Source organism: Perca fluviatilis, chromosome 12 (assembly GCF_010015445.1).
Source record: "Perca fluviatilis chromosome 12, GENO_Pfluv_1.0, whole genome shotgun sequence".
NCBI classification, from domain to species: Eukaryota; Metazoa; Chordata; class Actinopteri; order Perciformes; family Percidae; genus Perca; species Perca fluviatilis.
The window spans coordinates 20698720-20713961 of record NC_053123.1 but is presented as its reverse complement, the minus strand read 5'-3'; the positions used below and the strand labels follow the sequence as shown (position 1 = coordinate 20713961).

Genomic DNA, 15242 nt, shown 5'->3' with positions numbered 1-15242 from the left:
ACTGCACTGTACATTTTATTCTCATCTTTTATCTGTTTTTAATCGTTTTTAACAGCTCTTTGTTTTATGTAAAGCACTTTGAATTGTCCTGTTGCTGAAATGTGCTATATAAATAAAGCTGCCTTGCCTTGCCTAATGTGTGCTCTGTGTTCAACACCTCCAAAGGTCCTTTGTACAAGATGAAATACTATCTCACAGGTACAGCATGTAACCACTGACTCTAGACACAATCAGCAGGATATCAACACGTATATACAAATAAACACAAAATCACGGCATATATCCGTCTTTTGGAACTTTTGCTGAAGGCAAGGCTATTCTTTGAAGTTTAGGTTAAGACACGTCAAGTTAAATCAGTTCAAACTAGATTGTTCAGGTCTCTGCAGAGGTGACCTTTCAGCATGGCATTTGAAAACAGAAAATTAATTCCCCTTCAGCAACACCGGCCTCAAAACTCCCTCAGTTCTTCAGATCATTTTCTCTTACTGCAGTTTTCAACATTTCACATGTACTTAACTTTGTCACCCCTTTAATTCGTAATCGCATCCTGTTTGTCCGATGTGACAATGCTACACAAGCTGGGCATATTCTTAGCTGGTCTTGTTTGTTTTATACCTATTTTGTAAGTCCATTAACTATAAAACAATTCAAAACACCACAGTTCATTCACCAAATGTTAACGTTTATGTATCTTGCTGTTGTTTCATTGTTCACAGTCCATCCATTACTCATGTGACTTATAGTATAAAACAAACTGGTGCAGTTGGAGAAAATGTAACTGGTCTGGGTCGGCAGATATGGATATCATACTGGTCAAAGAATCAGGGCGGGAGAGATGATCCTCCTTCAGAATCCTTTATTGTAGGAAGTGCAGAGGATAGACAAATGTGCCGATAGCAGGATGACTTTAAGGGTAATATTCATAGAAATGTAGAAGAAACTCCCCTGCAAGTACTCAAATTACTACACATGTACTATATTGCACATTAGGGCACACAACTGCAAATAACTCCACATTACGGTTCATAAACCACAAATATTTGACAACTACAGCAAACAGATCAGAAGTAGCAACAAGGCGGTGCCCTCCACACCAATTGTGAAATTAGGAGCCAGTTAAAGCCAAAACAGTGAAATACCAACTTCTGAATGAAAACACCATAGAAACATAAAGACAACTTGCTTCAAGGTAATTTACACACTAAACATTGCAACCGTCTCTCTGCAGTGAGTGAAGACACGGACAGTCACGTTAACATGGCGAGGCAGGCTTTCTCACATAGATCACAAAAGATAAGTAAAGATAATACAAAACAACATTACAGTCATCTTTAAAATACTTTATAATCCTGCATAACAATATCAGTCCACTGATTTAGTTTGCTAGTGGGCTACAGAGGTCTGGTAACATCACTTATTTCTAACTCCACACCTCCGGATTTCTTTTTCAAACTTGTAGTCCTTTATGGACAATGACCCAGGTGACATCACTCAAGGCAACATAACAGATTCCACGCAGCTCCCTCCGCAAAAAAGCTTTCCGCAACTTTTTTTCCACATATGGAAAAGTACAATACAGACTTAGATGGGTAAAATCTGTAGAGTTTTAAAAACCTTTGGAATAATGTAAAATCCATAGATGTGGAATGGTAAGCTCTTCTTTAAAAGTATAAATACAAAACCCGATACATTAAAGTTACTGCAATATGAACGCAACTTCCCACGCTTGTATCCAAATAATTATTATAATACTAAAAGCAACCGTATTACAAAATACAGATGAGTGCCATTCTCTGAATTACTTCTTTTTTTTTTTTACTTTGTCTTGTTAGTCGGGGACATGGCACAAATGTGAAGGGCTACTCAGTATATGTGGCACACACAGCCGGGAGAGAACAAACAAGCTGAGTTGTTACTTTAACAGGTTTAGCTCACAGCCATCCCCTGCCTCTTCTACTACACCCCCAACCCCACACACCTCCTCACTGCCTCCTCCCCTCACTCCCACACCACTACAGCACATTTTCATCTAGCACTTCACCCAAGCACCACCTCCTGCTTGACAATCACACCTGGCCAGGTGAGGAGACAACTGGAGAGGCTTCTCCGGCGCAAGGCTGCCGGCTCCGACGGCATCAGCCCCAGGGTCCTGAAGACCTGCGCAAGTCAGCTGTCTGTTGTTCTCCAGCATCTCTTCAACCTGAGTCTGAGCCTGCAGAGGGCGCCGCTGCTATGTAATACGCCCTGCCTTGTATCTGTCCCCAAAAGTAACAATATAACAAGAACCACATTTTTTTTATTTCCCAAGTGCATTCAACACCATCTAGCCACTGCTACTAGGTGAGAAGCTGAAGCTGATGGGTGTTGGTGCGTCCACAGTCTCCTGGATCACTGACTACCTGACAGGCAGACCACAGTTTGTCCGTCTGGACCGTGTTCTGTCTGATGTGGTGGTGAGTGGTACAGGGGCTCCACAGGGGACTGTGCTGTCTCCTTTCCTGTTCACCTTATACACCACAGACTTCCAGTACAACTTAGAGTCATGTCACCTACAGAAGTTTTCTGATGACTCTTGGGTGTATAAGGGATGGACAGGAGGTAGAGTACAGAGCGTTGGTGCGGCTCCCCAGCCCCTTTGCATTCTGGGTGGTTGAGGAGTACAGATACCTGGGAGTTAACATCGACAACAAGCTGAACTGGAAAATCACAACACTGCTGTTTACAAGAAGGGGATGAGCAGACTCTATTTCCTGAGGAAGCTGAGATCCTTCAACGTGTGCAGCAGGATGTTGGAGATGTTCTACCAGTCTGTTGTGGCCAGCGCTCTGTTCTCCTCCGACATCTGCTGGGGCAGCTGCATCAGAAACAGCGACACAAACAGACTGAACAAACGGATCAGGAAGGCTGGCTCCGTTATTGGCTGCAAACAGGACACATTTGAAGCTGTGGTGGAGAGGAGGTCACTGAACAATCCATCGTTTTTATCTTATTTATTATTTCTAGTATATTTCTTGTTTTTTCGGTATGTGTGTATGTCCTTAGTAACTTGTAACTTGCTAATTGTAACAGAGTAATTTCCTAGTTTGCCGATTAATAGTCCATCCATCCATCCATCCATCCATCCATCCATCCATCCATCCATCCATCCATCCATCCATCCATCCATCCATCCATCCATCCATCCATCCATCCATCCATCCATCCATCCATCCATCCATCCATCCATCCATCCATCCATCCATCCATCCATCCATCCATCCATCCATCCATCCATCCATCCATCCATCCATCCATCCATCCATCTATCTATCTATCTATCAAAGAGCTGCAGTAGCAGAGCAGAAACGTTCATTGGTAGAGGAGGAAGTCCTTGATACTGTGAGGGAGGAAGAGGCCAGAGGCTCTGTGGAGACGACTCCTTCCCAGACTTCGACGAATACAGAACCGAGAGAGCTGAGACAGGGAGCAGGGACCTGCAGGCAGAAGAGACAGCATTGTTAGACATTATAATTAAATAAATTGGGTTAATGTATCATGCATGAGGGTCCACAACATACCTTTTTTCTGCAGTGCTATTCTCACTGCGCTGTTTGGCGTCGACAGATCCAGAGGAGTCTTCCCCTCTACGTTCCTACAACACCCATCAGCCCCAAAGTCCAGAAGAAGATCCACTATGATGGCGCTTTCACCTCGAACTGCAGCATGTAAAGGACTGTCCTGCCCACACCCGATTCGGACATCTGCTCCTACACGTGCACACAAACAGAACTGGTTAAACACCTGACTCAAATTGAGTTAGACACATAGAACAGGGAAAGGGTAATGTATTTCTTTTATGGTGAGAAGGGGTTCTTGTTGCAGTTTGGGTATACACATGTTGTAGCAAAGACAATGAGAAACTCTTCTTTAATTATTGATTTACTGTCATTTGCTATTTTGTGCCTTTGGTGTGTTTTTAGTCCTCTAGCATATTTTATTTAACTTAAGTGAAAAACGTCTTTTTTGCATCATTGTTGTGAGAAATCAAAAGTGAAACACTTGAGGGACTTGGATGTATTTTCACTTGTTACAGTATCCTGTTAGGGGAAACAACAGTTCTCCTCTTGACTTTTTGTGATACTGCAGAGTTTGCAGATTATGTTACCTAAGTGTAGTAGCACCCCGACACAGGCTGCAGCCCGGGCCATGCAGGCAGAATACAGCGGCGTCCCCACTACCGGCAGCTCCATGTCGATATGAGCTCCATACGACAGCAGCACCTCCAGACACTCTGTGTGACCTGATGGAGAAACAGCATCAGAATCTGTGCACTGACAGATCACATCTTAACACTTACATGTTTCTTTACACTTATGTACACGTTTGTACACAGACACAGGTTTGTGGCACTATCTTTGTGGGGACCCGTCATTGAAATAATGCATTCCCTAGCACCTTACCCTAACCTTAATCATCACAACTAAATGCCTAACCTTAACCCTTACTCTCACCCTAACCATAACCTAATTCTAACCCTAATCCTACAACCAAGTCTTAACCCTCAAACAGCCCTTTAAACTTGTGGGGTCCAGCATTTTGGCCCCACAAAGCTGTCGGGACCCCACAAGCATACTGGGCTCCCGGTTTTTGGACCCCATGAATATAGTTAAACAAGCACAAGCACACGCACATGCACACACACACACGCACACACACACACACACCTTTCTTAGCAGCCTCATGGATGGGTGATGCCAGCAGGTAGGGGGTGTGGATGGAGGCACTGTGCAGCAACATGAGCCTGACACAAGCAGCACTCCCGCTGCTGCAAGAGTTGAAGAGAGGTGTGGCGCCATCGGTTGATACTGCCTCCACCTATGGGGAGATATAAAAGGAAAGATAAAATTCATCCAAAAGAGATGCACAGACACAAACAAGCACAAAAGACACATACAAACCAAAATGTAGACATCAAATATGGCATGTTGACAAATACACAATGTAGATGGATTAAGTAGGATGAACACATTCTTATTCCTTGTCAAAACATGACACCTTCATTACAAACAAGGCAACTCTACCGCTGACCCTTTTTTCGGAGCGTCGGTTGAGTTATGCTAGTAGCGTCAAATGTAGCTTCAAGCAGAGATAAGGAGCGGGCTATAGAGCTCTGGTAACATCACTTCTTTCTAACTCCACACAACCAAATCCCCAGTTTTTTTTTCATTTCAACTGACACAGACTCAAGTGACATCACTTAAGTCAGTTTATCAGATTTTGTGCAGCTCCCTCTGAAGCCACAAAAGGTTTTATACAACTTTTTTTCACATATGCAGTAGTACTCCTCAAGACCTGTAAACAGAGCTGATGTGAAAAAAGCAGGAGTTCCCCTTTATAAACACTTACATAATGACATGTTTTCTTCACAAATTCAGTCAAAATGGATGGAGTGAGTACCATTTACTGTATTTATTTTAGTTTTCTCAACAGACTTGAGGATTGCGTTAGAAGTCTGAGACCATCTAGTCATACAATATGTAAAAGAGGTGGGAATGCTTGCATTGATGAATATTTTCTCTGCTTCCATACTCAAATTGTTTCTGATGAATTTCAAGTTGGCTATGTTAACCTTTTACTGTATTCATTTACCTTTCCATTAAAAAAAAAAAAGTAAAGCTTTGAATTTCTTTATTTATGATTCCTTAAGTTTGTATCATGTACAATCTGAAGTTTCTCTCCCTGGACAAATACCTCAGGTCTGATATCCAAAGCTGCCATTTTGTCATTCCTAAAATAAACATAAATACCTGAAAAACAAGCCTGCCTTTAAACTGAAAACACACAAAATTCTTACATTTGCACCATTGTCCAGCAGGAACTTGGCACAAGCATAATGACCACCGATGCAAGCTTCATGGAGAGGAGAGACTCTGTCCATGGTGAGTGTGTCTACATGGAAGCCCTGCAGGGAGATCAGAGAGGATAATACTGTCACATACAACCATGTATTGAATTGTGTACACACATCAAGAAAGACCCAAGTACCTGAGCGATGAGGCTTCTCAGGTGTAGCAGTCGGCCTTGGTAGGCGGCTTCATGGAGAGGAGTTCTGTCTGACCAGAAGTCTGAGACACAGGGACTAAGATCAGGAAGGTCTCCACATTCAGAAAACACACAGATATGCTCATGGCCATCTGATCCTGCTCTCTGTCCATTGTACTGTTAAGATGACCTCACTTGAATACTTTGAAGTTTATCTGGTTTTTCAGGTTCACCCCAACCCCAAATTTACTGAACCCACCCAGGGTTTTGTTGGCTACAGCAGAGCCAAGTAAGTAAACAATCTTTACATGCAACATTTTCAGGTCTCAACCAATTTGTAATGCTGACTACAAAATTGTAACTTTAAATCAAACAAAACCCCAAAAACTATAAGGACACTGGGACTTCTTTAATGTAAATATGTGCAAAGCTAAACCACTTACTAGAAAGTTCATACTTAAAAAAGAAATAACAAAAGTAATCCAGTTGTTTACTTTTTATTTCTCTCATAACAAAAAAAAAAGTGAAAGGGCCAAAAAGACAAAGAAAAAAACTTACCAGCCATCAGCGAGTTGCATGCCAACCCCCCATAGATGTAAAAGGATCTCTGCGAAGGTTGTGAGCACAGGGAAACCTCAGTCTGAACAGCAGCCATGATGAAAATGAACAGAAGACTCCTCCACGACTGTCCCGGACTCAAGCTCGCCCAAGCAGATACACAAATCTGAAGTTGGGCTTGCTTCTTCTCTTATCTGGATCCTTGGCCACCTCCCCCGCATTGCCACCTCCCGCCCACCCTCGTCCCAGTCCATGGATACAGTATGTGCATAACAATGCTTCTTTGGAACGACCTGTTCTGATGATACACCTTGAATGAAGTGCTAAATGTGCATGCAAACAGCAACAAGCAGACGCAGGCTTGGACAAGTTTCACAGTATAGATATTTAGGTGATATCTATCTTGTTATGATTAAATAGTTTTCAGCCCCTAAAAATATTCTGCCAATACAGGATCTAAATGTAATGATTACATACAATAAAATAACTTCCTCCAAAATGTATGCTGAAGAATTGTCCACAGTAAATCAAAGACACAGCTCCTTATATCGCTAAAAAAATAAGTTCTACATGTACACACATCTACTGATCTGTTGCACATTTAATACACAATAAAGTTCTGTAATTTCTCTCTACATGAACTCGCGTGACAGTAACTTTGTCTTTGCAGACATGATATAATGTTCAACCTCCAATCACATCGCTATGCAAATTCCCATTGTTGGCCTTGAATGCCACCCCATCTCTATCACCTCCTGTTTCACAGCTAATCTGTGTTTTGTCTGGCACTATTCATTCCAAAGAGCCATCTCTTTTGTAAAACTAATTCTAAGAAAGTAGTTGTCCTTGTTTCTCTGCCTCATGTAATGGTTTCTAGAAGGTAAAACTGCTACAATGCTGTAGACCAGGGGTCTTCAACATTTTATAAGCCAAGGACCCCTTAACTTAAAGGGAGACAGATCAGGGACCGCCCTTCTACATATTGTATAAAATTTTGTTGCATATTAACCTGGGCCCTGTAGGGCGGCCTAAGGCCTTTATACATACCTTTGTTGCATAGACTACTAAACTATTAAAATAGCCTAATAATTGTTGGCATTATGTTATAAATCATGTTTTAATGTTAAGCAAACAAGTGGCACAGTAAATCTTTAGGGTGAACTGTTTCTGTGAATGGCTTTAGTGACTACCTTATCTATACGCCAGTAATCAGTGATTTATATTTGCTAATAATATGTTGGAATCAATTCTTAAAAAAATGTATTAATAATAAAATTAATTTGGAGGAACCCTGCATTGATTCTGAGGACCCACAACGGACCCCCTGTTGAAGATCTCTGCTTTAGACAAACTACATGACATGACACGTAAAAACAGATGAAACATGAGAAAGTATGCTTTATTTTCCAGAATGGATTGTCTGGAAGACACACGATCATCTGAAAAAACTCCCAGGTGTCACATTTCAAATTATGCAACAAAAAAGTAGCATTGATGATATAAAAATAGGCAAACAAAGGAATTTGCACTGATATAATTACAGCTTTGCACAAACTGTGACCTTTACCGACAAAACCATTGTTCAAAATGAAGTGTGCATCCAACTGAAAATAGGTTACTGCTGTTTACACCTTACACACTTGGTGCAATCTATACTAAATATTAAAAAAGTGCTTTATAAAGCTCCAAGGAATTACACAGGTTTCCATTTTAATCATTAAGTATGAAACAATGCTGCTCCCAATTTTTAGATAAAATGCTTTCACACAAGGTCCCTTTTTGATAAGTAAATGTAAACAATGTTCAGGGTTGCCATGAGCACATTCAGCATTCAGTGTTTCATATGTCAACTGGCACCCCAAAGAGATAGACATACAACACCATTTAAGCAGCTAGAAGTGAGGCAGAGGTATGGAGCGATCACAATGTTGACACTACTGCTCGCTTCATGGCACTTTTAGAATGAGCTCCTACTTTACTGCTGGGTACCTGCCTCCACAGTCCGTGAGGGCCGGTGGCGTCCACAGCGACATCCATGACCCGATCTGGCACCCACCACTGCAGAAGCAGCAGGAAGAGGAAGTCTAAAACAGCAACGAATGCAAAGATGGAGCCAGCCACAGGGCCGCAGTGGGCCCTCAGCCTCCGTAACCGTCTGTCAAGGGGAAGCACCTCTTCTCCAGCCACTCGGTCGTACACCTGAGAGGGAGAACACAATGATCAGAGTCTCCATCTATCATTCAGTGTGAAGCACTCAGCTGTGTGAACTATTAGTAGATTTACATGCACAGAAGAAAAAAAATCAGGTTACACATGCAGGAAATCAGAAAACATGTTTACATCCATTGCACCAACCTGGTTACTGTATCTATGTGTACATTCATCAGGTCAGAAATCTAATTTCTGTTTGTAACTTAGTGATACAAGATGCTACTTTCTGATGTCCTGTGGTGTGTGTGTGGGCCGATGTGCTGTAGTAAGACCAAAGTTTTTTCTTACAGTGCAAAGGTATCTGAATTTTACAAATAGTAGTCAACTGTTCTTTTGCGGATTTATTTAGACTTCTAAAGGCTACTTAGTGTCAGCTGCAGTTGTAGTCAAAATAAATTAAAAGTATTTTCAATACAAGAAAGGGTAATGATATTCCATTTCAATTTTAAACTCCCAAATATCGGCCTCAAAAATCCAGTATTGTTCAGGGTGTAGTAAACAGCATACAGAAATCAGTTTTTTTTCATACACAGTACACAACGTTTAAAAAATAAGTCTATTAAGTCTTTATAAAATAGGTCTTAAGGACATGCAAACATACTAACAGAATACAGTTGAATGAAACGGCAGGCTTTGGTTTTAGTGAAACTACCTTTTCAGTCCTCTCAGCAACATTTCTCCAGGTGTAGAGGTTTTGCACACGTGCATGGATGGAGGCGGGGGAGGGGACAGACCCTGAACGCTGCTGGGCAATGACCGTCTCCAGACCAGCACACAACGCCCGCACATTAGGCTCACACATGGTAATCAACTCCTCAGGCAACACCTCAGGAATGCCCCCCACACGGGTGCTAACCACCTGAGAAATAAAACAAAAACTGGATGCACACATTGTACACAAACACACAAACAGATCACACTTAACGTGAGAGTACAACATCTGTTCTAGGAACACTTCTAACAACTCTTGTTCTACCATATTAAAAAAGCAAATGCTTCACCAAGACTGAATTAAAGGCTGACAAAGCATAACTTCATTGACCTCATATGGCTAAAAGTTTCAAGTCTGCGTCACCTCTCAGCACACCCTGCGTCACACCCAACAGTGATGTTGTACTGCCCACACAGAGAACACTGTAGGTCAACAAAAACAAGACTTTCATCTTGTTGTTAGTGATCTTTAATAAGCCATCAGCTTCTAAATTCTGCTTCAAATGCAAAATATTGTATATTACTCTGAGGCCAATATTAGACATGGAATAGGTAACAATGCTATAGCCACATCAGTCTGTGATGGCATTTTAATCATTCTGTAAACTGTGACTTTTACGTTAATGTTCCTTACAGCTTAATGCAGACATGACAGGACCAGTAGGAGTCCTCGTTACATTACATTAGGATACATACTCGGTTATTGTCTTTCTTTACATAGATCCTAAAAACATTGCCTTCTCCTCCTCCCGAGAATCCACCAGACCCAACTTCCCCTGTCACACATGACTGTCTGGATGGCCAGCTGCTGCCATTTGCAAGTATAATAGTTAACAATTTCTTTCTATGGCTCCTTTTGCGCCATAACCTTCCATGGATTGCCCGTTTTGGCCCATTTTTTCCCTTAAGAGTTATTTTTTTTTATTTTATTTTTTTTTAAAAAGGTAGTGCTATGAGATAGGGTTGAACAGCCACCTATGAGCACACACCTACAGGAAATCTGCAATAAAAACACTTCAACATCTTGTCAACATGTGTCTGTGTCAACCAATTCTATTTACTTGAATGTGCTGTTTTTGTAAAGCTGGATGGTTTGGTATAAGGAACGGTTTCTTTTATTTTCCTAAATATTGGCCTTAAAAATCCAGTATTGGTCAGGGTGTAGTAAACAGCATACCCAGACTACAGAAATCCTTTTTTTTTTTCATATACAGTACACAACATTTAAAAAATAAGATGACTGTAAACCAGTTACTTAAAGCATATCCTCTCTATATAACCAAACACTTGAGTTTACATCCAAAATTCTAAACTAAAGTGGGACTTTTAGCTCCCTTTTGTATGTAATAGAAAATAAGCTAAAAATAGGTCTTAAGCAAACATACTAATAGAATACAATTGAATGAAACGGCAGGCTTTGGTTTTAGTGAAACTACCTTTTCAGTCGTCTCTGCAAAAATGTTTCTTTTGTTTTTCATTTTTAGCAACAAAAGGATTATATATAAAATAAATATGAATTTGTAATATTCAAACACTCTTTATACATTTGATAAATTCAAACATGGTTTGTGTTGCGACATGAATTAAGATGAATGTTTAGGAAAGAATAATAACTCTCAGCATCAAACTAAAGCAAATTTCTCTGGAACAAGGAGTGAGAGACAGAGAGAGAGAAGACGGAAGGAAAGAGGAAGAGAGGGGGAGAAGGAGAGACAGGGATGCAGTCGGCCTATTCTTGTGTTGAAATTAATTTTATAAAGTAAATGGAAACACAGGAAATGTTTCTTATATAAAAGAACATATTGCACCATGTATTGCCAAGAGTGTTTTTTTCCTATCCTTGAACTGTTTGAATGAATGCCAACATACCTGCAGTCCACAGCTGGCTCCTTCTAGTATGGCCATGCAGAACGCTTCAGTCAGAGATGTGTTGAGGAAGATGTGACCCTGCACCAAAACTCCACGAACATCTTTGTGCTCCAAAGCCCCCAGCAGGCGAACCCTGCAGTGACCCCATTTGAAGTAGTTAGGCACATGTAATACCACCTTCACACACAAACCCTGTGCTTAACTATCCATGCCAGACTGATGGTACCGGTTACTACACAGTCACTAGCTACTTTATTTCCACAAACATCACTACTCAACTACAATCATTTCTGGACATTTGAGGAATATGCAATAAATGCTTAACAGTGTTGTCAACTTTTATTCATGAACTGTGGCGGTTGCAACATTAATACCGGAGATCCAACATAATGATGAAAGGTAAAGTGTTATTTTATGCTATTACAGAGAGCATTTCCTAAAAGAGGTTTAAGTGGTATCTCCCTATCATAAATATTCTCAGGAAATAGGAGCATCCAGCAGTACCTGTCATGTAGTTGGTACTTCTCCCTTACTTCCTCCAGCACAAGTCTCTTAGGTCCCTCTCCACCGATTAGGAAGTGCAGATCTGGGTGTTTGAGGCAGAGCTCTGGAATTATTCCACCAAGAAGATCGATTCCTTAACAGAGGAAGAGATTGGGAACACTTGCTTTGACAATGAAGATGATGCAAAACTTAATCAACATTGCTGTGGAATTCATTGAATGTCCCTAAAACCATTAACTTCTCTGCCAGCCTTCAGGTCACAGTTTACTTTTTTTTTAATTTCATCTTAAATTTATGTGGGATAATTCGGTTGATGATTGTATTTTTGGTCTGACTTAAAGGATTGTTCTTTTCTTTGCCTTGTCTTTTTTCTTGCCTTGTTTTTTTTCTTGCTTTAACTGTATAATTACCTGATATATCTTTACATTGTGTGTATGTTTACCAGTTTGTTTTTTTGTTTTTGTAGAGAAATGATCATGATTTAGATTTATTCATTTTTTTCCTCTTTTGTAATAGGGAAGGACGTTGAATAAGCCTTTCGGGCTTTTCTCCTCTCCTGCACTGTAGTTGCTTGTGCAAGTAAACTAAACTAATGCTTATTATAGCCTGAACAGTGCTGAATACTTGTAGTTAATACCAATATTGATATTTGAGTGTTTCAGATATTTAGGCTGATATAACCACTGTAACGCCATCCCTGGAGCTGGAAGCCATATTTAGGTGTCAATCACTTGTGCCAACATGAGGGCTTGAAAGATAAGTACAAAACAGCTTTTTTATACCTTTGCGGTAGACAAGACGGCTGATCACAACAATAGTGATCCTGTCGTCTAGGCGCTGGGAGGGGTCAGGGGTGAAGTCCGTAGGGTCGACAGCGTTGGGGATAACAGACACTATCTCTGGGTTGAGGGCTGCACGGAGCACCGTGTTCTCCTTACTGGTGTACGACACGCACACAGTGTGGTTGGTGTCACACAGTGACACGGTCAGAAGCTTGTTGGTCAGCACGGAGCTCACATCAGCAAAGCCAAAGAGTGAGTGGTCAGTGAACACCTGTAAATGATAATACACTTTAGGTTTAAATGTAAGCAGATTGTGTGCAGCACAATGATTTTGAGACCTGGCTCATAATAAGTCATATACCGTGTTAAGGCCCATGGTCTTAGCGTGGAACAGTGCATCATGGCCCATGGCGGAGAACGAGCTGTGTGCATGCACCACAGTGATGCGTTCCCTTACAAACACACAGCGCATCAGTGGGAGACTGTGAAAGCAGGTGGTGGCTGTGGACTGGTTGTACATCACCTGCAGGGGGAGGTAGTAGACCTTCAGTCCATTGGTCAGGTGCCTGACACCCTTCCTCCTGCCATAGGCATGGGTGACAATTACCACCTTGTGTCCCTTTTCAATCAAACACTGGGATAGCTGGTAAATGTGACTTTCTACTCCTCCCATATTTGGATAGAAGAAGTCGGACACCATGCAGATGTTGTGCTTCCTGCTGGGGACCCCGCAAACCTCTGCACGAGCTCCAGAGACTCTCTGAGGTGAAGGGTTATTCACAGCTGCTGCTTGCCTTCGTTGGCCCATTGTAGATGCCTTGTTTGGCTGTGCACCTCACTAGTGCTGAAACAAATTGTTAATTGATCAATTGGTTAATCAATAGAAAATTAATTGATGACAAAATTATTTTAGTAATAAATAAGTACACACATAAAAATATCATACATTTGGTGCTGAAACAATGTTGACATAGTTGAATTTCCTACTTTTGTTCAACAGATATTTTGATTACAATGGTATAAAACAATGTGAGAAAATCAGTGAAAATTCTCACATTTGATTTGCTGGAACCAAAGCAAATTTTTGGCCTTTTTGATTGAAAAATTACTTGAATATGGTTAATCGATTACCAAAATAGTTGAGGATGAACTCTGTCCATCAACTAATCATTCATCACACTAATTACATCCAAATAAATTTTACTCTTACTGTAGGAGTCCAACATTCTGTGTGTGTGTGTGTGTGTGTATATATTATATATATATATATATATATATATATATATATATATATATATATATATATATATATATATATACACACACATACACACACACACACATATATACACACACACACACATACACACAGATCTCAGACAATATTTAGACACCAATTTATTGCAGATTATTATAAACAATGATCCAGAGCGCCCAGCTGAACACACGGCAATAACTGTTTCTAAATTACCTCAAGTACTTGTTAGTGAATCATACACATTTTCTTTCTTTTTAAGTTGACCAACATGTACACCTCTAACAGTACAACTATCTGTACTGTCACACTGTAGCGACCATTTATATCTATGACTGCGCCTGTCTCATTTCACTCCCGAATGAAGCTGCTTCTCTCTTAGCATTAACATTAGATATGTTTTAGAGTAAAATTTCCCTTTAAGTTGCATTTGCTATCCGTTAAACTATGGTGGGATAGTCAAGCTCGTTCATCAGCAGTGACTAAGTATTTACAAACACATCGAAGACTAGCTGGTGTAATGTAAGAGGTCTATTAGCCAACTCTTTTGAGCTAACGTTAACGTTACATTAACGTTGTTCATGCCTTGTTAGCTAGCTAGTTCATTGTACATTAGCGTCAAGCTAACACACTTTGTTCCTATTTAACCACTTGGCTGACATTAAATTGCCTTACCTTGGAAAAATGTCAATCCTGTTCCAGCCAGTGAAAATACACACAACTCTTTTTCAGATGTAAATTCATTTCTACTCGCTAACCCTGAGCTAACAGTTAGCTTCTTCTTCTCTTATTTAATGGCGGATTGCAAACAACTTTTAGGGGCATGCCTTTATGTATATCTATGCCGCCACCTACTGTACAGGAGTGTGTAACATTATGTCATTTTATTTTTTTATCTTAAATTCTAGCTACTCATCAACCCTGTTTTCTTTTAAAAGATCAATTAGTGCCTTCCTGGTGATAATTATCTCCTTTAAAAAAAAAAAGTTAGAGTTTGCGAACTTGTCTGTTTGTAACAGAGGACAAACACTTAGCTAGGTTACAGGTTCAAAGGGCTCGAAGCAGCAACCCAGTCAAGGAAAGGGTCAACAAAAACATTGGCTGTGTCTCAAACTACTTACTCAAGTAGACTACTTACTCAACCTACTTGCAAGTAGGCGGTTTGAGACACAGTGTTGGCCAATCGGAGGTGGTTGTGCCAGACTTCCGCCTTTGGCTGAGTCTCTATCTGATCTGTCAGATGGAGAGCAGGAGTGCGGTTGTGAAGTTTAAAGGTCCTATGACATGCTGCTTTTTGGATGTTTTTATATATGCCTTAGTGGTCCCCTAAT

General features: G+C 40.6%; 2 protein-coding genes across 2 annotated transcripts; both read right to left on the bottom strand.

The window, feature by feature from the left end:
- Window positions 1–3261: 3261 nt before the first annotated feature.
- asb11 (ankyrin repeat and SOCS box containing 11) lies at window positions 3262–6721 on the bottom strand. The gene is made up of 7 exons (XM_039817120.1): window positions 6580–6721; window positions 6025–6104; window positions 5834–5941; window positions 4704–4854; window positions 4145–4279; window positions 3558–3746; window positions 3262–3473 (listed from the first exon to the last, which is right to left on the bottom strand). Exons 1-7 carry the CDS (start codon window positions 6674–6676, stop codon window positions 3349–3351), a joined length of 885 nt encoding a protein of 294 aa, XP_039673054.1. The 5' UTR covers window positions 6677–6721; the 3' UTR covers window positions 3262–3348.
- A 1236-nt stretch (window positions 6722–7957) lies between these two features.
- On the bottom strand, window positions 7958–14731 carry piga (phosphatidylinositol glycan anchor biosynthesis, class A). The gene is made up of 7 exons (XM_039818880.1): window positions 14587–14731; window positions 13018–13500; window positions 12657–12927; window positions 11875–12007; window positions 11371–11503; window positions 9443–9649; window positions 7958–8778 (listed from the first exon to the last, which is right to left on the bottom strand). Exons 2-7 carry the CDS (start codon window positions 13462–13464, stop codon window positions 8500–8502), a joined length of 1470 nt encoding a protein of 489 aa, XP_039674814.1. The 5' UTR covers window positions 13465–13500; window positions 14587–14731; the 3' UTR covers window positions 7958–8499.
- Window positions 14732–15242: the final 511 nt, after the last annotated feature.